Source organism: Buteo buteo, chromosome 8, assembly GCF_964188355.1.
Source record: "Buteo buteo chromosome 8, bButBut1.hap1.1, whole genome shotgun sequence".
NCBI classification, from domain to species: domain Eukaryota; kingdom Metazoa; phylum Chordata; class Aves; order Accipitriformes; family Accipitridae; genus Buteo; species Buteo buteo.
The window spans coordinates 13531600-13556582 of NC_134178.1; the positions used below are offsets into that span (position 1 = coordinate 13531600).

Sequence of the window (24983 nt, forward strand, 5' to 3'; positions counted from 1 at the left end):
ACAAAGGAACTTTGTAACATTACCAAGGTAGTAAGAATAGTACATTAGGAACATCCTGTTTTCATTTAGGATGCATTTGCAAACATGATAGGCCAGATTAATCAAACCAGGTAAGCAAAAAGGAAATTATAGCTTCTTATCCCACACTGACTCTATTAGACCAAGTCAGATTCACATAGGAGAGGGTGCATGCAGATAGTACTGCTGTCTTCCCTTTCAATTTTCTACCATGGAGAACAGCATTACATAATAGAGTTTACAAGTTAAGCTCATAATGGCATATATAAATATGTCATGGCTTTCAGGTAGACTGAGGTCCTTCAAGACCCAGTGAGGTTATAGCAGCTGCAGTTACAGGGCTCCTATGTACAACAAGTTTTTTTATACCTATGCTTCTGTATGCATAGTATTGCTGCTAATTATTAGGGTGGTTTTTCTTTAAAAACAGTCCTTTAACCAGTTTTCACCCAGGAAAACTAGTTTATATAGTTTAGTCCCAATAATATTTTTGTTCTTCCCACTCTGACAACAGGATGAAGCTACATAGACTTCCCTGACAATATAGTGTGTTTATATTATAAACTATAGCAATAGTATGTTTTGGATGGAAAAGCTACTCAGCATTACACAGTGCCCGCTGAAGCTATCAGGAGCTCTTCTATTGGCTTCATTAGCCACTGATGTACCATGAGAACACACTGTAATGCAAGAGTCACTCTTCCTTAGGAAGACATGAATCACCATCTGATTTTGATCATAACCTGTAAAAGGTCAAGATAGACAAATGTTATCTAGGGCTTGACCAGCATCCAGTGAGGTCATCAAAGGTTACCAGCAAAACTCTGTGTGTGTAAAAGCTACTCCAACACAAGTGATTATTCAGTATTTATAATACTGATACAGCTTCAAGAACTACCAGACCTGTTGCTGCATAAAACCCAAGATATGGTGGTACATATTATACGAAATACAGTGCAGAGGAATCCTGTCTGCTCGTGACCGGTGCTCTGGAAGAGAAGGAGCTTTGCCCCCCACACCTCACCACCTAGCAGTCTGGAAGACTGTTCAAGAAGGCAGCTGAGGGAAGATAACTGCTGATGAATGAAAGTCCTATGTAGGTACAACAGTCCATTCATCAGCATGACAAGTACAGTTTGTGTATGGGATTTGCTTCTCCCATTATCACAAACTCTTGGACTGTGGCATATCACTGCTCCACACTACTGGCTTTTCTGAAGCTCAGTCTTTTCCATTGCTCATCCTCCTGAGCCAACAAGCAAGGCTGCCAGAACAAGGCAGTGCCAGTTCTGTAGACATCGGGACTGAGCCTGCATTGTGTGTGTGATAAAATTCTCCACTGGAAGGGAGGCTAACTCAGAGAGACCACTGCTGTGGTGGTAGGAACTAAATACAACTACAGATATAATGCTGCTATCTAACGAAGGTCAAACAAGAACAAGCATTTGTAAGTGTCTACCAAAACTATCACTACTATAAAAGGAATCTTCGGAGATTGAATTTCCCTGAATGCTTTACAGTAACAGCAACACCATACATGTCTTCAAAGAGGGAGAATGCCGACTGCCACAGTCATGAGTTTTATTTTCTCCAGTTTTGAGCCAGCCCAGAGACAGGCCCAAAATTCATTTTCTACAAACAATGCACAAACAAAACTTTACCCATAGCAGTATCTCCACTGTGTGAATCAAAAATTCCAAAAACAGCTGACCCTATTTGTTGTTAGGGCTAGTTTTCAGCAGCTTTTCCTGATCTTGTAATCAAGAGCAAGGATAGTGACCAGACTAGTTTGCCTTTGCACCCATTTTCATAGCATAACTTTTTTTTTAAAAAGATGAAAGGGGGTTTGATTTCTCCTCCCTCCCCCCTTTTCCACAAGAGGGAAAGTTTCCTTTTGACAGGGAGACAAACATATGAAGAGGCTCATATCAGCCACAATGAAAATTTAAGACATGAACATATTGCAGACTTCTGGCCAAAAAGCATGTAATGAGGATTTATATTGTGTATGTGGGTTTACAGCACCCCCCAATTTTCAGAGGAATAAATCACTTCTACTTGAGTTCTAACTACACAGAGCTAATAAGGACAAAGAGCTATACATTTCTGCTTCTTTGATTTAGAATTCAATTTCAGCTTCAAAGTTCTGATTCTGCTTTATTTTCACGCAAGCATGTGGACTGGGGAGACCAGAGGATTCTATTCCATCTCCCCTGCTGCACCTCTCTTTTACATAGGTGACAGGCTTTGTTACATTTCATTACAAAAAATAATTGTTATCTATTTATCCAAGATTAACTGCGCATCTACCTGTTTATATTACACCTAAAACTATGCTATAACTAGAATCATATATATTTGTGACTTAATGATGAAGTCCTTTCTCACTCAAAATTCCCTTTGAGAAAAAAAGAATTTGCTTTTAAAAAGGCTGCAGGATCAGTAAATCTAAGCTAAACTTGACAACAGGACAATTTTATTTGGGAAGAAATTCAAGGCAAATGAGCTCAGTTCATAACATGCTCAAACAGTAAAGAGAAAAACATGCTTCCCATGCTGCCTGAATGGCTGACATAATTTTGCTTGCCTTCCTTTCCTGTTAACTTGAGAATACAAATGGCTTTGCTGTCAGGGTACATTTGTCCCCACTAATTCAAGACACTCTAACAAGCCAAAATATTTTTTTCCACTCTAATTTGTGTTTTATCATATTGGGAACATCATCTATGGATTTCATTTACTGTAACATTATGCAAACAGCCCTTATGGGAAAGTCACCTCTCTGTAATAGGAAAACTAAGCATAAAGAAGTCTCTTAAAGTTTTAAGATGTGTTGCCTCAAAGGGCCCAAAAATTCTGTTCAGACCAACACCTAAAAGCCAAAATATATATCCAAAATAACTGCTCAAATATCCTATCTCAGAAAACCAGTGGCTTTTCAGAGAAGAGACTTAAATTCTTCATGCTTTTCAGTAGATGGGATGGACTACCAGAACATAGTATTTTAATTAGAACTGGATGATCAAACAGAGGCAGACAGCATATTTATATAGTTCAATCCTCTTCTTATTCATGAATGTCTACAAACTGATGCTGCCTCATTCAGCTGTGTATGTAAGAAAGCTGATCAAAATGTTTTCCTTTGAAAAATGTTTCTGACGGTAACTGGATTTTAATCAGGTGATCATTTGTGTGTAAAGCATTTCTGTCTCCTATAGGAAATAAGATGAGATTTCAGGTAAAAAACCAATTTGTTTTCACTGAAAATTCAGTTTGACGGGGGGGCGGTGCAGGGGGCTGGAAATCAACATTTTCCAATTAGAATTGTTTGTGCCACTTAAGGGGCAGAAATTGGTTCCTGCCCACCCCTTTGTTAAAGTCCAAAAAAACCCCAATGACTCACCCCTTAGAGCAGTGCAGCATAAGTCCAGATTCACTCATATAGGGTTCCAAAGTTAGGAGCCTATTTGCCATATGGTCCTTCCATGCGAGCTACTCCATCCATACCCTATCTCTAGCAACACTCAAATGAGCTCTGTGCAAGTGGCTTCTAACTTTGGTATCTTAGTTATGGGCCTAAAATTAGGTGGAATGAATCAGACCACAGAAACAATGTTTATGAGCAAGTCCTTTGTAGTTTACTTTTGTTCACCTTCCCCATTCACATAGCAGCTGCTCATAATACTTCACTTGGTCTCTTGGTGTTCCTTTCACATATTTAACACTGTGTTGTTCTAGCCCCATTTGTATCTGCACTGACTTCTACAGAGTCCTTTGGTTTACCATGTACGAGCTCAGAATCAGGTCTCTACTTTAGATGGTTTGAACATAAAATATAAAGAAAACAATCCCACTGAAGCCCTTCCATTTTTTAAAACACATTCAAAAGATAAGATATGAAACCATGGATGTTGCTACCTGACATCTATCATTACAGTAAAAATATTTTGGCTCAATCCAACTCAATGTTCTCCATCAAGAAATACTCTTACCATTCTCACCAGATGTCTTGTCTTTTCCATTTGTAGCTCCGGTTCCCTGTCTCTGTTGGGGGGGAAAAAAACCAAAACAAGTGGTTAGAAAAAACTTGAATGTGCATTTTCCCCTTGGAATTACTAGCAGTTACAGCCTGATTTTCCCTTAATAACTTGGATAGTCATTCACCCTCATGCAATGTTGCTTTGAAACACTACCAGTCAGAACAGGAATCACTTAGTACCATTTAGGTACCGCTGTGCAACTATACGTGTAACTCTGTATAATTATCACGTTAGTGATGGAATACACGTAATCAAGTTTCCAGCAGTGCAAGGGTATGAGCTACAGTAGGATATCTCTTCAGGTCCCTGCCGTGCCTCCATTTCCATGATTATTCTGATCTGACTTTGGCCAGAAGACTCATCTTTCTGCCATGGCCACAAGTGGAGATGGCACTTCCCACTTCAATTCACTCTGTCCAAAGAATAGCCTCATGACTTTCCATGAAACAAACTGATTTAAGTCACTCTACTAATCAACATGTGGCAAACACCAGCGCAGTCAAAATAAATATTCACAGTGGCAGGGCTGCATTAGTGTGGTTACACTACTAGGTAACTTTCTAGCTTAGAAATGGTCACTCCATGAAAATCATGCTGCATCACCCAGAGAAAGCATCCCACAGGTGGAATTGTTACTTTAGCAAGTATGGCAAAACTTGCATTTCTTATGCAAAATTATTCATACTTGTGTGTATTACTGAAGTAGACTAAAGAATTTGTCCTCTAGGGTTGTACATGTAAAAAACTCAGAATATTAAATTCAGTGAATAAATCCAGCTGCATTCAGCCATCAGGGGCAGCATATCCTCATGCATCAGTAAAGTTAACAGCTACAGTAGCATTGCAAACCAAATGGCTTGTACCGAAATATGGACAGTGATATCAATTCTCTTATGAAAATTCACACAGACATACTTAGCTGAAGGTATTTACTCTAGAATATCTGGTTAAAACCTTCCCTACTGGTCTGGTTACTGTTCATATCCCAGAGCAGTGGTATTAGGGTATTCTGTGTACATGGAGCTAATCACAACATAAGTACAAAACCTTCATGTGTACTCTTAGCTCTTATTATAGAAGCCAGAGGGGGGAAACAAACTCTTCAAACCCCTCAGGAGAATACAAGAGAGCTACATATGGTCTATCATCCATCCACATGCCAGTGGTGGGTTTTCTTATCTTTTCCATGGTAGACTTCAGTGCATATACATCTGCTCTACTGGCTCTGCCTCATCTCTCACTCTGTGCAATGAAACAGAGGATCCCCAGAGAAAACAACTCTGAGTCTATAAGCACAGCTACAGTCTCCTCATATGATGGAAATATATTTTGTTTTCTCCTTGGAGCCTCAGACCTAAGACAGGAGAGAAAACTTAGCCAATAACATCAAAGAATGGAATTCTAAGGGGATAAATATCTTTCACAAAAGTGAAAGTTACCAACAGCCAGAAATCAATAAATCCACCTGACAACAAATTTTGCTAAAGATATTAACCTTTATACCTTTATTTAAAGTTTGGTTGATAATTCCATATTCCAATTTCAATCCATATCTGAAACTAGATTTTAGTGTTAACTTACTGGGACCTCCCAAAAACCCAAAATACCACTTTTTTCCTATCTATAAAGTGGTAGCTATATTGCTTTTCCTTCCCCTGATTATTTTTAAATACTTTTTCAAGTTGTCTTATTTCCAGAGTGTTTTCAGGCTGTGCTACTTAGCCTTTATGAAAGTTTCTCTTTCTTCCCTAGGCTATACCTGTCAGGTTCAGTCTGCTATTGATGGGGTGCTGGAATATGGATCCACACATTTATTTCATTTCTCAGGATCTTCCCTCAAGCAGAGGGGAAAGTGGTCACAGAAAACGAATAAAAATTTGGCTTTGGTCAATGCAGGTTTTTCTGTTCATGAGGTCAGATTTTTTCTTTAAGCCTAAAATCAGTGTAAGTATTCTACAGCCATTCATTTGATCGATGACCATTGGACATATACAGAATGAAGCCTGAAAGTCTGCCAAACAAGCTTCTGATAGCCTTTCCTTCAGTTATATACATATTTTGGTCTGTAAGCACTGTGCTGTCCTCCAAGTGAGTGCAATGGATTTGAAAGTGAAAATCAGTTTCTCATTAACAAGGCATTGAAACTTATGAAAAAGCCTTATAGAATGTGATCATCCACTTGAAATAAAAGGCTAAAGGTTTTACAATACATTCAATGGACCTTTTTTTAAAAAACATTTTCAAAATGCTGGTATTATTAGAAGCTGGATCTTCTCCCTTCTTTCATTACCTTTCATGATGCTACCACAAGCTGCAAAACAAAGCTTAGCTTTCTAATGTCTTTCAGAGCACAAGAGGACTAAACATGAAGAGGAGTTACTAAGGGTGTTTTGAAGAAGCAATGGATGAAAGCCCTCCAAAAGCTGATAAAACAGATATTGTCCTCAAATGCAATAGATCAAATTAAAATCAATGAAATACAAGAAAAATCTTAATTTCTGAGTTTTGCTTTTAAGCAGAAAACCCCAAAGTTACTGACCATGTTTTAAAAGATAAAAGCCATCTAACACTTTCTGTTTCCTATAACTTATAGCCGGCTTTTCATTCAAAGATTGCTTCTAAAATTCCCTAGTATTTTCTAAGGCAAGCACAAGGACAGAAGCACTGAATAAACTTCCCACTAGGCATCAAAGAAGAAACAGAGCCAAAATGAACATGAGTGCAAAACCGTAATGATTATACAGTAAAACAGGATAAACAGTTTTGTTGCTATGTTGCATAGGAGGAAACATAGTTTATGACTGCTTGGGGCTATATTAATTTTTAACTCAGTGGTTTTACAGAACATCAAAGCACATCATTAAAAATGTCTCCAAAATCAAAGTCACTCGCAATTTGTCAGAAGAGGAAGGAAAAAGGACTACTGCCATATGCCAAAAGTCCCAGTAAGAAAACAGGTTTACTTTCCTGTTAAAATTCTGTGCTATACACAGCAGCTAGTTAATGTGGTATGAAAAATTGTACTAAATTAGTCCCACAGGTGTACAAACTAAGGTCAAAAGTGAATTTGCAGCCCAGAGGACTTTTCAAGAAGAATGTTAAATTACTGCAGCAGCTTTTCTACTCATTCTTCTAGCCTCTCCTGTACCCCCAAGCCTAATTTTTGCCTTTAATCTTACATTCTGTTCTTGTCTTAAAATAGCTTGACCTTTTCAGTTATGCTTCCAATTAGTGCCTTAGTGTTAGGGATTGTAGCCAGGTGTTGATTACAGAATTTTGGGGGCAGAGCAGTTTGGTTTTTGATGAGCCACAGAAAGCCCAAGATCAGGGACATGAAACTGTCAGAAAGTTCAGGCAAATGAGCCTTATCAGTAATAACATTATTCTGCTCCTTCATCTCAGTGCAGGGCCAACAAGGTACAGCAGGCTGTATCCCAGTAACGCAGTGGCTGCAGATTTTCAAAAGTCTATTTCTTCTACATCAAAGAATGAAAGAGCATCCAAGGGTAGAATTAAGAGAATAGAAATGGTGGAAAGTTTTTGTAAAGTGAGTACCAGAAAGTCAGTGTAAACTTGACTCAGGACAAAAATAATTTCACTGACACATATGAAATGTTATTCAGAAGCTCTGTACTCACTGACAAGAGGAACAGCAGTGAAGTCTGTGCGTATCCTAAGCTTTTCTTAAGCCTTGTTTTGCTACCAGGTCCATCCTAACAAAAGGCACTACACGTGACAGAAATACACATTGGTACAATACAGCACAAAAATGGCTGTGAGTCAGGCAGCTGTGTGCAAAGCAAGCCTTTATTCTGCAATACCATCTGTTCTCCATACAAAGTTTTCTCTGTAAGAGTTATAAATTGAATCAAACTATTTCATAAGCATCTTATTTTTTTCATAGCCTTCTGCTTTAATTAAAGAGTTCAGCTGCTTTAGCCTTTAGATTAAAAAAGTACTGAAAAATAAATTTTAAATTTATGAAGTTTATAACCTTCCTGCAAATAAAAGTGTCACTGTAAATATCTGCTTAAGGATTTTCCATGTTTTCCAAGGAAAGCTTTATAGTCAACAGCAGAATGATCAGGAGATACAGCAATTTCTACCTGTTGTTTTTCAGGACTAAATACTTCCTGTACAGTTCTTCAAATTAGGACAATTAGGGTTGACTTTATCCAGAAACAACATAAGAAACAAAGTTCTTACAGGCTGATCTTTACTTAGTGTTGGTTGATCTTTGAAGATAACTGAGTTTTAGATTACTGAAGTAAGCGACAGTTGACATTCATTAGACTATAGGCATAGGTAGATCCCAAAGCATACTTACGTAATCATTACTGCCTGAAGGTTCATAGTACATTTTTTAGTTTCCCCAGGCAGAATTTTGAGGACATTACATTAGCATGCACACTTGCTAAAAGGTACAAAATTAATTAGAGAAATCTGGATTAAAAACACAGAACAGAAAACTACCAAATGTGGGTCCTACATATTTCACATAGTCTCCTTTTCAGTGTACCTCCTGTCCAGGCACAATATACTCAACTCCGCTGGTTCTAAGAACCCAGAGTTTGCCATGCTTTAACACCAGGTATAAATTTGCTATTAAAAACCCACAAGACAACATATTAATTTTAAAAACAAGCAGTGGGCATTGAGGGGAACATCAGTTATTGCTGGTAGATCAATACATTATGCATACATGCCACTTAAAAATATTTACTTGATGAGGCGATAACCTGAGCCTACTGAAATAAATGGGAATTTTGCAATTGTTTTTCTTTCACATTCTAGCAAAGAGCACAAGCTATATGTCAGAAACTAAGTGAAGATCCAGAATTTAAGTACAGGCAAGAACCAAGCAGTTATGACCTGGGATGAGTGGATACACTCTGTAGAATTCAGGATGTCAATGTGATTAATTAGGTTAAACTCTTCTTTACTGGAGATCTGTTTCACTATGTTTGACCACCTCTTTCTAATATCATGTATTGACTTGAAACTATAGCACTCAGCATTTCATACATTCCAGTGTGAAAAACATAACATTTAAGCACAACACAGTAAATAATTTGTTAACAAGAAGGACAGAAGATATTACCATGTTTAAGATAAAAAGTTAAGAGCAGGAAAAATGATGCTGCTGTGACAAAAATTTGTTTACTGAAGCTGCAAGGACTACCTGGCCTCTAAGTAATGGGACCAGAATTTTAGCACCACTGTATTTTTTGGAATTATATATCAAAAAGCATGAAGAGGAACAGCTGGGAGAGATAAAGTGTACTGCTGTAGAGCCACGCACAAATTCTGCCGTTTCACTCATTCTCTCCTATTACAAGTCTTCTCAAAACTGATCTGCAATACAGCCAAATGGCAAATCCCAAACCAACTTTTGTGACATACAGGTTCATTCACATCAGTAACAGCTAGTCACCTAAAGAACACCTGCAGACAGAACTGAAGAATCCCAGAGAGAAGCTTGAATATAGTAATGAAAATTGCATTAGAAGCTACACAAGTAAACTTTCCTCACTGGTCTATTTGTGCCTCCTTTACAAGTTCCTCTACTTTTTTTCCCATATTTTCATAGATGTGGTACTCAATATTTGAGAAGAAAGTGTCCTTCAAAGCCACATTTAAGGTAATTGCATCAGGTACAGAACATCTAGCGAATATTTTGTCTGAACGATGATTAAAACTGATAATGTGCCTGTTACTTGTGTCACACATCACTGCAAGAAATCACAGACCACATTTTCTGGGGACCTGACAAAAAGGAAAAATATTTATCAACATATACTTCAGTACAAAGGAGTCCACTCCTGGTTATGACCAAGCTTGTATTTCTGGTCAAAGTAGCTTTTGGGAGACCACAACTTTTCCCTGCCTGCTCTCACCCTAAGATCTCAGTTGTTAAGGATATGGCCTCTACTCTCGCCTATGTAGCACCTTCTCTGTGTGCTCCTTTACGCAAAGGGAGTCTTCTACAGCCAGTTTTCTGGCTGTCTTGCATTGCTAGGGCAGCATAATATTGCCACAGCAAGAGTGCCAGAAGCCATCCTTCTATACTGGATGTCTAAACTAAACGATCCCTGGCACTCTGACAATTTCTGTAATTATCTTCATGGGTTCTACTTGACTAGCTCTTGATTGTCCTTAATTTTATTAAGGCTCTCCTATAGCTATTTTTATAAGTTAAAACTCCACAGATGGGCTGAGATGAACTGATGGTGTTCAAACGACAGTGGCTAGAAGTTGGCACAGTGACCAGCACTGGTTTTCTATGACTTTTGTAGTCACTGAAAGCATATGAGTATGCACACACATGCACATTGTCATCCCAGAAACCACAGTAATATTTGTCAGAAATTAACAATAAAGCTATGGGTAACTACAGATTATTTTCCTTCTAGACACTGTGGACCAGTGCCTGACTCTTGCTATTGCAATAATCTGGGGAAGGTACAATCTCTTCACAATTTCATCTTTCTATAAAGGACACAACATGGACCTCAGCATTCATATCCTTGCATCTTTGTCGGTCATTTACACTGGTACAAATTAAGTCTCAAACACTACTTTCAAACACAGAAGGAAAGCACTATACTCAAGGTATAGCTGTCCATACAAGCTGCAGCCTGCGTGAAAAGCTATTTACCAGGTTGACTGCTGACGTACTGGTTGCTGCATTTCCCCAGGAAGGAGGATATGCAGGTTTAGGTACTGTTTACTCAGGGTGAACCCATGACTCCCATGAGAGGGAGGCATGCTGGTGGAAGGCCCTGGCCCTCCTGTTGATCCAGCAGACAGCCAGGCACAGAAAAATCAATGGGAACTGAAGGAGTAACCTTGAAGCTGGGGCTTCTCAGGGTAGTTGAAAGACAGGGCTGCAGTTCCCACTCCTGGGTTATTTTGTTTGCAATGTGGTCCTTGTCCATGTAAAACACACATTTTATTTACATGTCTATACAAAATGCATACTCTACCCAATGGGCAGAGTGCCTTAGTCACCGGGTTGCTCACAGAGGGCATTTGCCTCAAATTAAGAGGCATGAATTGTTGTTCACTTTCATCCAGACTGAGCTTTTGGCTTGAGGTAAATCCTCAGAACAGGCACCTCTGCGTGTACACAGACAACAGAGCTTCAGCACCCAGTACACTTCACGTTAAACAAGGAGGTACCTGATGGAACTGGGCAGAAAAAATTCACTGTCTGGGATATAAAAACCCACTTACAGTGCTGGTTTTAAATATTCTAATATCACAGACAACTTTCACTGTGCCCTACTTTTGCTATTGCTGGGCTGTAATTTATAAATCAGCACAGTAAGAACCTGCTGATTTTGTATTCGGATTCAATATAATGTTCTAAACAGAATATTTACACCAACACCAAATGCAATCAACATAATTAGCACAAACAGTAGCTTGCTTAATATTTAGGTTATTAGCATATTTTGAATTAAAATATTATTAACCAGATATTTCTCCAAAGACATTGTAATCACAATTTTTTTTTTTTTTGAGGCAGGGATTAATGGAATCTTTGAAGTTCATTTTGAAAGCAGCTGCAAGAATGTATTTCCCAAATCCTGTTAATTACCATGCCAGCCATGAGAAGTAATCCCTCCCTTTTCTGCAGGAAATGGAGGATTTGATCCTGCAAGGCTTATTTACAGGGGTAACTCATATGTGGACAAATAGTTGTCTTAATTCAGCAGAACTACTCGCATGAGTAGAGTTGGAACCTCAATGTGGTACAGTGGAATTTCTCTAAACTGCATGTTAGGTTTTGTTCAGCAAAGGGCAAAGGGGGTAAAATCAACTACAGAATAAGCCTTCTCACACCACTTGCCAAAAATCACCTCAGCTTTCAGTTGGACATGGGTGATACAGCCTGTATCCTAATTACACTGGAAATTGATAAAGAGAAAACATCAAGGTGACCCAAGAGGAATATTTCAATTACATAAAAATTGATTAAGATAGATGGCATAAAATGAAAAATGACTGAGGTTAAGGTGGTCCCTTCCTTTCTTCTATTATTTCTTATCTATTGGTAGCATCAGACCTGGTACTACATTTCCAGAAAGGGCATTTTTGGGCTGGAAACCTGCCTTAAGAACTACTTCCCAGTCTAGCCCAATCCAGCCACACCTTCCCATCGCCAAGGCCTCATTTGTTTGGATGCAATTGTTTGAAAGGTCATACAGAAAATAGAAGCACTAAAATTATTCAAGTTAAAAATAACCCTTCAGCAAAGTTGTGTTGAAAACAATCATTGAAGGGATCCAGCTAAAAAAATACATAGTTTAATTGTTTATGTTGGTCATTTCAGTAAAGTGGCTGATGTCTCTGATCCACGAACAGTCATACCAGGGCAATGGAACAGGCAACAGACAGTATCATGGGGAAGAAGCACTGCAATTTTGTTCTGCGAACTGAAAATCAGAGCAAGTCAGCACTTCATACCACAAAACTTAGCATGCTGTATCTCCCTGTGATGTTGCATTACCCCCTAGCAATCTTTACTCTGCAAGGGAGCAAAACATGGAGCAACACAGGTACACTCATGCAGCCTAAATTACAAGCCTTGGCAGGTACCTGTGCAGGCAAACACAGACAGTTAATGGCAACTGACTGTGGCATCTGATTAGGAGCAAAACAGAACCCTGGAGATCTGGGAAAAGCATTTGGATTCACATGGTATCTTGGGTATCCTTTAATATTAGCATCCCCAGATAGCCAATTAAGGGGTCAGGATCCTTGCCTAGGCACAATATAACTGATTATGGGTGGTGTTTTTGTAACAAAAATCGTATTTCATTCTTCCAAACCCTTCTGAAGTTTAGGGTAATTTAATTTGCTGAGCTACAAACCCAGCTGTAATTGAGTTAAAGGCTGTCTTCAAGGGACAGCTTGGCTTATTAATGGCAAAAGTCTGCACTGACAAATTGCTTCATATCTTATCGTATTTGCTATCATTATTAAAACAGGCTGCTTCTTCCCAGACTGCAAAATTTCTGGTGTTTTTTCTGTTGGCATTTTTGGGTTTATTTCCAGTTGCACAATTACAAAAATTGTTCTCACTTTCTTCCTATTTCCCTACATATTTCAGAGGTAAAAAGATGTTATTACAGTCTGTTAGACTGCACTAGTAACTGGCCAGCCAGGTTTTTAAAAGGTATTAATTATGGCAGTTTCAAGTTGCCATGCAAAGGAACTTTCTGCCTTCACCCCAGGGCAAAGCCTTCTGATTTTCAAGACAAGAATAAGACAAAGCAGCAAGGATGTTTATGCGTCACTTACTCTACTCCTCAAATCCCTAGGCAGCCAGTCTAGTCACAGAGAGCAATTCCAAGCAGCCCCCCAGCCATCTGCAGTTATGACAGTAACTTCTTTGGGGCTATTCCAGTAGCAGGGGAATCACTGGACTGAGAGCATGCTGCAGCCTTGGCAAGCCACCCTGCCCAGGGGCTGCACAGAGAGATGACACAAACCTGTTATCTCTGGCTCTGTGCCAGAAGGAGATTCATGCGAGGGGAACCCTGAACTGGATGCTGAAGCTGCCTTGAAATGGGGCCTCACTTGACAGAGGATTTGTCCTGCATTGTTCAAATGTATATCAGAAATGACCCACTGAGACTTTGGGGAAGCTGCTTTATTTGAAGTGTGATGCAGGTCAAAGCTGTCTTGGCACTATGAGTCTAAACCTCAGCCAAGCTATTAGAAACAACCTTGCCATACTAAAAAGGAAAATGGACAGGGTGATGCACAAGGTCACCTTGATTGCCAGGAATCAGGGACAACAATCAAATACACTCACATACAGCAAGCAGAAAAAAAGAGCCAGGTCACTAGCTCTGTCCAAGACCTGGCCAAAAAATAGGGATTTCCACAAATCAGAAACTCCCAGGACCCTGCAGCTGCTCAGTAAAATTGATGCTGCTATCAGCTTCATTGTCAATAGCCACAGAGAAGATAAGAATGCAATTTTCACTGAGCAGCTGTAGGTAGTTCCCAGGGTCCCTGGCCCCAGGACAGACCCACCAGGTTACCTGAGAGTAAATGCTCTACAGTTCCTGTAGTGCCCCAGCTGTGGAATGAGTCCAGGGGAAACAGTCAGGCAGATTCAGCAAAAGCTCCCCCACATTGTTTCAAACACTCTCCCTCCACAGAACTGTTTTGCAATTCAAGTTCAATGAAAACTTGCAGGTTTCTCCACTCCAAGTAGTCATCAGTCATTCCTTCTGTCTTCAGTCTCTTATTATGTATCAGGCTCCATTCTGCACTTGGTGCCTTGCATATGAAGTGAAAGAAAAGTGTTACCCAGCTAAACATTTTCACCTCATTGACACATGAACGTGGCAAACCATCATACAATACCATTAAAAAAGGACCCTAATGTGCTGCTCCAGAAAAGTCATGCATTTTGTTAATATTCTAACATACCCATTCTGTAACTAGACAGAAAATAGGTTCCTTACACATTTCATGCAGAAAGCAGGTAACATTCACTTAGATCCAGCTGTGTGCTACCTGACACACTGCAGTCAAAAAAAATCTATTAAAGGCTTACATGGCATGACCACAGGAAATATGGCTAGAATTCACATAATTTACAACTTGGTTTTTTTGCATTTTACAACATTAATGCTAGATCCTTTGCTACCAATGTTTCTGCATCTGCAGATCCATCCCATAAATCCAGTTCCAAGATGGAAACACACCAAGCTTTTAGTCCAAGGCAAAGAATACAAAGCAGCACTCAAAAGCCCTGTGAAAGAGAGAGGACCTCCTGCCATCTAGCTTAAGAGGCTCATACAGCTTGGCTTGGATGTCAGTGCTGTCCAGTAGGTCACAAAATATGCTGAAGGAAAGAAGTGATAGCTAGCCAAGCCTGACTGGCAAATTAAAATTGGCATGAAGCTGGCCTGCCTTAGGTATTTGGCTGCCCTGCTTAAAGTGCGGCACATGTGTGACAGCACATGCATTTTAAAGTGTGCCAAGCCAACAATGTGTTTGCTCTCTTCTCTGGTGGCAAGTGTGTATCTGTCAGATCTGAGTGGAGTAGTGGTATGTATGAAGCAGCTATGAAGCCACATGTCTTATTTTTCCACCACACCATCTGCAGAAAGCTACCTGCCTAGCCATCTCCTCTTGCCTAGTATGCTTTTCCTCCTCCTTCCTATCAAGTTAATGCTTCTAATTTGTAGCAGTTTATCTTGTATTAGTAAAATGTGAGGTAAAGGGAGACATGTTTGGAATTCAAGGATCCAGATTTCAATGTCATTTCATATTTCCTTCCTGAATACCACATACAATCTCTTAAGTTCAAATAAAAGGCATTCTTCAGAGTATTTCAGTTAGTGTTAAAATCAGGTGCTTAAAAAGGTCAACATCCAGAGTATTCAGTATTTTAAAACAAAAATAATTTAAGCCTGGGGAATTGAAAGAAAAGCATATTTTCTACAAGAGAAAGGGAGAGAGATAGCAAGAATCCCATTACTTGAAACATTCAAGCTAGAGAATGAAAAGCCCTAGAACTCAAATGAGACATGCTTGTGATTTTTATGAGAATTATTTTTCTGTCTCTGTACCTCTCCCCTACTGCCCCATCCAAACTTGGATTTTATCATTTTCAAGTGTGTTTTCATGTTTAGCTAGGCATTACACTCTGGTTCATCTCAGGTAGGCTTCTGTCCTTCACCAGATTATGTTGCATCTGTCTAATGAAGTCTGCACTCACCTTGTTTGGTCCCTTTTAAAGGGAAATCCACCTTGGACATCCAAAGCCCAAATCCCTCTTCCCCTAGTAGAAGAGGGTACTCCTTATCTGATCAACCCAAGCTCACCCTACTGCCTATTGAGGGCTTTGCTGAAATACATTTGGCTTCTTAGTAGAGATGCAAAGGTACAGTAGTATATGGTTAGTGGCACCCATCAGGGATAAATCAGTTGAATAAGTCTGGATCAGAAACACCAATTCACTGAAGCCAAACTTTTTGTGGGATGGGAAAGTGCTATGATATCTATAAAAACACCCACACAAATCACTGGCCTTCCTTCATATACTGAGTGTTACTAGGAAAAGGTCCAATATCACCAAAATCCTCAGGAAGTCAAAGATGTCCTCAGACCTATTCATTTTTGCCTCATTTGCTTAGTTATACACTCACACCAGTGTAGGAGTTATGATCTTGATAGCCTTTTCCTTGAAATGTATCTTCTCCTGTAGTCAGAACACTGCCAACTATTTCAATGCCTGGTAATCCCTCTAGTGTTAGATTCATAGAGAACAAAGCATCACCAAGGCAGATTGACAGCCAGGTGCCTGGACCAGTGATACCTGCTGGGTAGCAAGCCTTATTTTGTAGGTCACAGGACAGAGATGCAAATCATTCCCAGGCATTAGCAGTAGGTACTGTCTGCTTTCCAGCACTCTGCCCAGTTATTTTGAAGCTGTGCAGATCCCCAATTTACTTGGAAGTTCTCCTCCTCCCCCTAAAAAACCAAGGCACTTTCTATGAAAAACTGCTTCTCATGTGCTCTAATAGCTCCTGCTGGAGATGCTGACTTGACAGGACTGTTGCAGCTGTCTCACTGATTCACTCCAGAAGAGCCTGCTAACTCTTGTCAAGCTTAACAAGCTTTAGCATAACAGAGTTGTCCTGTTTCCAGGGATAGCCCTAGTCAGTGCTAGCTTGGTCATTTCTGACCTGTGCTCCATCATTCCCAGGAAAGGTGCACCTAAAATACTTCCAAATACATCTATACCAGTGCGTACAGCTAGCCAGGTTCACTACAGTTCTCCCCTCTTCTTTACTTTTAGGAGATTCATGTTGTGCTGGGATGCAACAGAACCTTCCTCCGCTCAAGCACAGAGCAGTGCATGCCCCTTCTGAGTTTACACCACTATAACCAGAACATTTGGTTCAGGCTTCTCTCATTCTACTACCACAGCTTTCTAGTCCTGAGGGCACTGTGCAGCAGGTGGCTCCACAGCACAGCTAGAACCAAACCTGCCAGCCAAGGAACAGCAAATAAGGCTGGTGACAGAACAGCTCAGACATTTTCATCAGGCATTTGGACACCAAGACTCTGTGTTAAGACATTAAATATACACTTACATACATTTTGCCATAGTTAGAGCTCTGTGTCTCCACACATAGAAAATCTGAAGCACTCATACCTGGTGCCACCCTTCCCACCAGCTTGCTGTCTCAGCCCAGGAATCTCGTGAAGTCTCTAAAGTCAGACAGAAGCACACCACCTTTCACAGTTGGGGTGTCCTCCCCCCCCTTTTGTTTCTCACTTTCAGCTCTAACATAATTTTGTCTACTATCAAGTAGGCACTGTATGAGCTGCACCACTGGTTAAAGTCATGTATCATGCACTATATACTAAGGTGATAATGTAAGAACATTCAGTGTCTATAAAATAATACTTTTCTCTAAGAGGAAAGACAGTTCAGCTGTAACTAATCCTCAAGGCATGTAGGCAGACAATTGCCATTTCTCCTCTGATTAAACTTGTGCTTCATCCTCCAAATTCCATATTAGTGCATGAATAAGGCTATATCCACTTAGTATGAATTGATCAGATGAGATAGCACCAGCCAAAGACCTGGCCTATGTGACACTTGCCCAATTTACTTTTAAGTAGACTAGTCTAGTCTCAGAGGGAGCAGACATGGAGAGTGGGGATAAATTGTGACCTCAAATCCTGTCATTAATAAGTTTCACAATTGCAACTCTTCTGCAGTTGCTTGCACCGAGTTTATTCCATCAAGATTGCCATTTATTTTCCTATTTGGAGAAAGATAGCCTATATAGTCTGTCTCTTCCAGCTCTTTCCATACAAAAAATAACAACTGATTTTCTTAATTAAAATTAGAGGGAGAGAAAGAAAAAGGATTTTTTAGTTACGATTTGACCTATTTTCTACTTATCTACCATGTCTTTCTTTTTTTAGAAACCCAATGTCCAAACAACTGAAGAAAAAACAGAATACCTTTTCTTAGAAAGAGGGAGAACATATGTTACTCATCTTCATTAGAAGATCCTATGCCTTGCAGAGAAAGCAGCATTACATGACTTAGTGATTATAAGGCTCTGTTGCAACTGACAGGATGAAGAAAGTCATAGTTTTTGTCTGATGCATGCAGCCACCTTCTCCTAATCCTCTTCAGCCAAAAAGTGGGCATCTCACAATTTACATACCCAGTGCCTAGGCCTAGCCACACTATTACAATTTCTTCTGTAGCAAAGTTAAAGACAAGAGGTAAAACATGTAAACACTGAAACACATTTTCCAAGTCATCCCTAAAAAAATAAAAAAGCAAGACAGACAATAGCAAACAGTGGCCTGGAAATCAAATATCTTATTCAAATCAATAAACAAACACCCAACAACCTTTGATGAAAAAGCCACCACTGTTACTGTTGAAGTTAACTGCTACTATGCACTGCATTTCATGATGAGCATGATCTAGTTAATGCAGAAACTGTTTGAAGATGACCCTTATAAGCTTGCCAATGCATTATGAATTTAGGGATATTGGACTAGAAACTAATATGCCTTTGCAACCTGAAATGATATTCTATTATCAATTACTGCAGTATGAAAGCTGGAGTTTTCCTGTTTTATGAATGCAGGACTTTTTTAAAAAGTAACTTAAAGCAAAGGGAAATGTGGTATCTGAAGCATACTATTAAAGCTAACTGTCCTTTTATTAAAGTGCTGTGTTATTTCAATCTGTTGGCATTCTTGCCATGTGTAGAAAACCAGTGTGCTTGTTTCTAAACAGTACATCTGCCAGTTTCACCAAATTAAGATCAATTTCCAGCATCACTTTTAAGCACTATTTTAGAAAGTGCCTGATCCCACTGAAACCACACTGATGGAAGGAGTAGGCAAAGTGACAGATCTAAAACTTATTGTTCTCCTTTCTTCCTCCTCTTAAGCTGCAATTTACCACCCAGCTAATAAATAGATGCAAGTTAAAATTAAAAACTGGTGTTCGTGTTCCTTATCTGTCCCACCCCCATCCTATAACAGCTGCAGAATTTCTTCCTCCACCCTGACACATTCTTGCTGCACTTCTTCGATCTATACAGTTTTGACCAATTGTGGGTATAACCTCAGTGAAGCCAATAGTCAACAGTTGGGGGTCATGGCAGTATCTGAAAAATGCATCCAGAAGGGTCCCCCTAAGATGACCGGTGGGCTTAGACACTCCACTGGACTGCAAGCATCACACAAGAGAACAGTAGCTCCCTTGAACAAATATGGCATGTTTTCTCCCTACAAACAGCAGCTCTTTGATTTAGTGCTATCAGGATTATTGGCATACAATCCTTACCTCAGTGCTTAGCACAACTGGTTCTAAGACACTAAATACTATTTCAGTGGAAAAGATTCAACTGAATTCAGGAAAGCAATCCATGAAAGAACACCAGTTTTCCCATTTAACTACCTGAAGCAGCTGCAGTTTCAGGCAGAAGCCTCCACATATGCCTAATGCTTCACACTTGGCCATGTCCCTCTCCTTCTCTAACAGTCTCCTGGTGACCACACTTGTCCAGAGTGATAGAGACATGTTCCAGGTTCTCCCTCAACCTGGAGGGAAGAAGACACTGTCTGTTACTCTGCCAGCTTAGAGGCATGCCCAAACCACCAGGCCATATGGTATTACCAGTTTTGAAAATAGCCATAGCAGAGACTGCCTTGGTTATTAGCATCTTAGACACACACCCGCCCCTCCAAGGGCTGGAGAAGCTCAAATTTCAGAAGAAAGTCTTTGACGCCAGTGTTCAGTCATGTCACCTTTCCAGTGAAGCCTCCATCTTTGTCGAGTTGGCTGCCTGTGTATCTCCCACTGAAGGCGATCTGAGCCCCAAAACAATGCTTCAGTACCCCAGGCTGCAGAGGAGAGCTGTCTGGATGAACATGCCCCACATGGCAGCTCATCCTCCATGAATGCCGTACACACCCCTGTTACAGGTCACACGAGCACCCTTCATGATCCTTTTGAACGTAGACACAACAGAGCAGTTGCTGCAGGATTCAAGAGCCCTGAGGCAACGTAAGGCAAAGGTAAAGAGCTTGCTGTACTTAAAGGAAGAAACAAGACCTAGTGTTCTTTGTATTCAAAGCCTGACCAAAAAAATCCCTACATTTACGCAGAGATCAAGTCCCCAGCTCTTAGCCTCCCCATCTAAGAGACCTAAGCACTCTAGAGAGTCAAACTCTTAACAGCTCCCCTCTTCTGTCTTACGAATTTTGTGTGCCTGGTTGGTTGTTGCCTGTATCGAAACAAAAGCTAGGATATTCTTGCTACTGTCTGGTAGCTAGGCTGCTCCTCAAATATATAAAGCTGCTGGCTCAAACCCTGCCTTAGGTGGTGTGCATCAGCACCCTGGCAATCAGTATAGCACTTCACTCACATTGTGCAAGGGTCTTCCAATGCAAGTTCTTCTCTTAAACCACTGGTGCCTCAGGCATGTGGACTGATTAGGTAGATTTCCTGAATGGCTCTCTCAAAGTCAGACACCTAAATAACACATATTAAAGCTGAACTCCTGTCCTACAGCAGCAATATCACTCTGACCCTTTAATAGCAAAAGGAAATAAATGCATCCAACAAGGCAATCTCTGCTAATGCTATTTTAAGCTCCAACTCATTACACATGTGCTTCATCCCTGAACCACTGGAACAGCATCCAGAGCTGTAACATCATATTGTTTAAGTGCACTCCTTCCCAAATCCACACCTGATTCCCGATGACAACCAGAATCATTCAACACAGGAGGCAAGAGTGGCAGTGAATGTCATAAAAATGTTTGTGTGATGAAATGCTTCATATGAACCTTCATGCCAGGCACTGTCGCCATGACCAGACATCATCTGCAACATGTCAGATAGTTAAATGAAAATGACTGATGACAGGATTCCCTCTGGTGAATCAAGTTTATGCCAGTTTGAGCCTAGAGGCTCTCTGGTAAAACTACTGGCTGTGAATAGCAATTTGGCACTGGTCTATGAGCCCATTGCCCAAGATTACTTCCCCCAGTTAATCCTATGTGACCACATATCTTTAATGGAAGAAGGGCTGCATCTCATGGCTGCTCACTGTCAGCAGCCAATATTTTCCAGCATGGCTTTTCTCTCTAGGCTCATTTAAAATAACAGAAAACACCTGCAGACCTAAAGAAAAGGCTCCTTAGTTATTTGAGGACATACTTTCAAAGCTACTTCAACACCTAAAAATGTATTTCAGTATATAAGGACATTCCTGAGAAGTTCCCCATACACCTAAGTGATCCATCTGCCATGAAAACTAAGCAGCAGCAAGCACTAACCATGTTTTGCAATGCTACTAGGTAAACTCTTGTACCTCAAGTTCACTGTAACTAGTTACAGGACCAGACTTCTGCCCAGAAAACAGAACATCTTAAACACATTTTCAGACAAATTTTGCAAAGGAAGTGTAGGGTTTTTCTGTAGAAAAATTCTTTATCCTTACTCAAAAAAATTTAGCTGCTAGAAAATAGGGAAGTACTCATCAGATGAATGGCTGCTTCCTGTTCAGTTTTCTCTACCAGGAGACTGATAATCACTGCCCATAAACAGGAAATAAGTTAATTTTGCTTGAAGCAGTAAAATAAGAACCCATGCAACATCTCATGAAATACCTTGAGGGATACAAAAGCTCTCTTCAGAGATTTCTGAAACCGCATTTCAAGCTCCACTCAAATCCTGACAATTGTTAGCACAAAGCAAAAAACCCTTCCCACCCTCCCAACACCATTCTATTTCGGATAATCTTTTGATGGCTCTAGTTGAGCCTCTTTTCAATCACTCTGGCCTCAGATTTTCTAGCAGATTAAAACAAAGAAAATAAAAATATTTTTCAGTTACAGCATTACAACTGAAATCCACTGAGACCCCATCCAAATACAGCAAACAGATGTCTAAGGAGCTTGCTTTCCGCTAATCTTTTTTGCCTCATTTTTTTAACAGTCTTTTTCAGTGAGATGGTTTGGGGTGGTCCAGTTGCTTCCATCTGCCTTGTGGAAAAAGATTCATCTTTTGATTAATAGCTAACAGGCAAATAACAGCAAGGAAGCTTTTCTCCATTAGAGCTGTGAGTGACAAACTCTCCAACAATGTCAGTCAAATGACAGTAGCACTGAAGACACTGCGTACAGTGCTAAGTGTCATACGTACAGGACTTAGTGCTGTGCCAGAGCAAGAGACATCTTCCAGCTCTGAGGGTTTGCTAGGAATACTGTTCTGTGAGGCACAGGGAAATATATTATGAATAGAGAGCCCTCATGCTGGTATCAGGGAGGATCTTGATGTTCATCAGGACTTAAAATCCAAAAGGCAAGCAATCTAATTCAAACTATGAAGGCATAATTACTGAGCAAATACAACCCAGCACAGGGCAATAACAAGAGTGCCTTGTACAGTTACAGTAAGCACAGCAGTATCACCCAATCATTACTCCTTACTAGATTTTTTTTCCCCCAAAATGCTATCTTTAAGGAGCAGAATAGTGTTGTATCTCACAGAACACTTCAGATAGCCTAGGTGGCAAAGGGACAGTGACTGCAAAAGAAACCCCATGGTGCATGAACTCTTATCCAGTTGATATAAATACAGGCAGAAGCTGAGAAGAGGTCATGGACAGCCTGGTGCATTACACCTGGACTGCCTGATCCCTGCAAGCAGCAGAAAAGCACAATGAGGATTTCCTCTGCTTTGCCCATTTGGCCTGACCTGCAAGACAAGATGTAAGCTTCTCCTCATAAATCCCTGCACCAGAGACCATGTTACTCCACTGCTTCTTGTCTCACGTTTACACCTCATCCAAAAATACAGCTGAGTAACACCTGCACAGCAACTAGTCAAAACTTACTTGGCATTGCTCTTAAATTTTACTCTTGCTGCTAAGAACAGAATACCCATTTCTTAATGAAGCAGCAGGTCTTGTATAACAGGAAACAGTCTCCAAAAATAGGTGCTGGGTAAGGTGTAGTTACAGGTATCTCTACGGATTCCCAAAGAGTTGCGCTAGAGAACGAGGGATCTGCCAGCTGAACCTGCCCAGCATTTGACTGACTGCACTATCAAGTAGCCATCACACCTGACACCACCTTTAACAAAAATACTAGTTTGCCCCCGAGGACTCTTCCACTGCAAAAAACCCACAGTGAAAATTTTCCACTTCTTTATTTACAAGGGCACAAGTGATCCTTACATGTTTGGCACTATTTACATTTTTTTTCCTTAATTGCAGTCCTTCCCCAGACACTATTTATAAAGTTTATATCAGCACCCAACTCTAAACGTGGCATTTTTTCCCAAGATCTCTAGCAGATAACTTTCACACAACTTCGCACATCCTTCTTTCTGCATAGGAAAGCATTAAATGCATCCGTAGATTATTGGGGTTTTTTCAATAAGGGATTCTTCACTGGTGTGCATGGTCCTTCAAAGGGCAAAAGACTGCCTTGTTTTATGCATCGAAGGAGCATACGCACCTGTGGAGGAGATGCGTTTATCAGAAGACGGGGCTGAACAGAAGCTACGGATTTCAGACTCCCCACCCAGCGAAGAGACACCGCTTAGGTCCAAGGTCGGTCCTCAGCGGTCTCCCCACCCGGGAAGCACCCGGCCCTCCCCAGCCGCCTTTCGAAAAGGGAAGGTTACGCTCAAGGCCAAGCGCTCCCCGCTCTCCAGCCTCCCCGCCCGGCTTTCCGAGGGGCTGTGGCGGTCTCTCCCCCCCCCCACCCCACGAGCCCGCCTCAACGGCCGCCCGCGAGCCCGCCCCAACGGCCGCTCACCTCGCTCATGTCTCGCGGCAGCCCGGCTCGCAGCAGCCCGCCCGGCACAACGCTCCCGCCGCCTCGCGCCGCCCGTTAAGAAGCGGCGCCCCGCGCCCAGCCTGGCCCGCGCCAGCCAATGAGCGCCGCTCCCGCGCCGAGCCCCCCGGCTCCCCTATCCGAGAGGGCGCGGCGCCCCCTGGCGGCCGCGGCGGCGGCTCTGGAGCGGTACCGGGGGTCCCCCCCGTCCCGCGCAGCCGGGAACATGGCGGAGGCCCTGAGGCAGGAGGCTCTCTCGGCCTCAGCAGCGGTGACAAGCAGCGGGACTGCTGCTTTCCCCGAACGCCCGGCACAAGCGGCGCTCGCTGCCCTGGGGGGGGGTCCCCGCCGAGGAAAGAGAGGGTCACTGAGGGAGGCAGCTGAGGGGGGGGGCTGGGGGGGGGGGGGCTTGGGGCCGGGAGCGGCCCTTCAAGCCGTACGTGCTGGAGGTAGGCTGAGAATGCGAATTAGTGCCTGCGGATCGGATCAAATGGTCAAAGTTGGGCGGCTCACTCTGCCCCCCGCCGTGGTTCTTTATTACTGAGGAGCTCAGCAAGTCGTAACGTGAGTCCCACTGCCATTCCTGTTAAAATAATTCTGCGGCATTTCTTCATCCAGCTGCTTTCGCAGATACATGGGGAAAAGTCCTGATAGTTTTTCTGAACAAATAATTAAAACAGAACTTTGGGAAGTGTGCAGTTATACTCCAGCATCCATCTTTTGATGGAGCATGATTACTATATTTGGCAATACACATTCAGATGCTCTGACTCATGTATCTGTGAAGAAATATAGATTCAGTTTGCTCTGGGAATGCATTTATCTCCCTCAAATTTTTCTCAAATCAATAAAAAAGTTAGCGCATTATTTTGGAGAGCCTGAGAAGCTTGCCAAACCTTTCAACTTCCAGGGACTACCTTGCAGCAACTTCTTCTCTTCATCAAAATCTTATGTTCAGGGCCAGTCTTAATAGAGACAGTGAAATAAATTTTGTGAGACCTTTCTGGAAAAATGCCTTTTCCCTTTGAGTCGCAGAGCTGTAGAAGCTGCAGC

General features: G+C 41.2%; 1 protein-coding gene across 1 annotated transcript in view; it reads right to left on the bottom strand.

The window, feature by feature from the left end:
* PCP4 (Purkinje cell protein 4) overlaps window positions 1-23980 on the bottom strand; it is a 55078-nt gene extending 31098 nt beyond the window's left edge. Inside the window, exons 1-2 of the mRNA XM_075034711.1 lie at window positions 23913-23980; window positions 4011-4062 (exon numbers count right to left, since the gene is read on the bottom strand). Coding sequence (XP_074890812.1) covers window positions 4011-4062; window positions 23913-23921 — 61 coding nt within the window. The 5' untranslated portion in view covers window positions 23922-23980. The remainder of the gene's footprint in view (window positions 1-4010; window positions 4063-23912) is intronic.
* Window positions 23981-24983: the final 1003 nt, after the last annotated feature.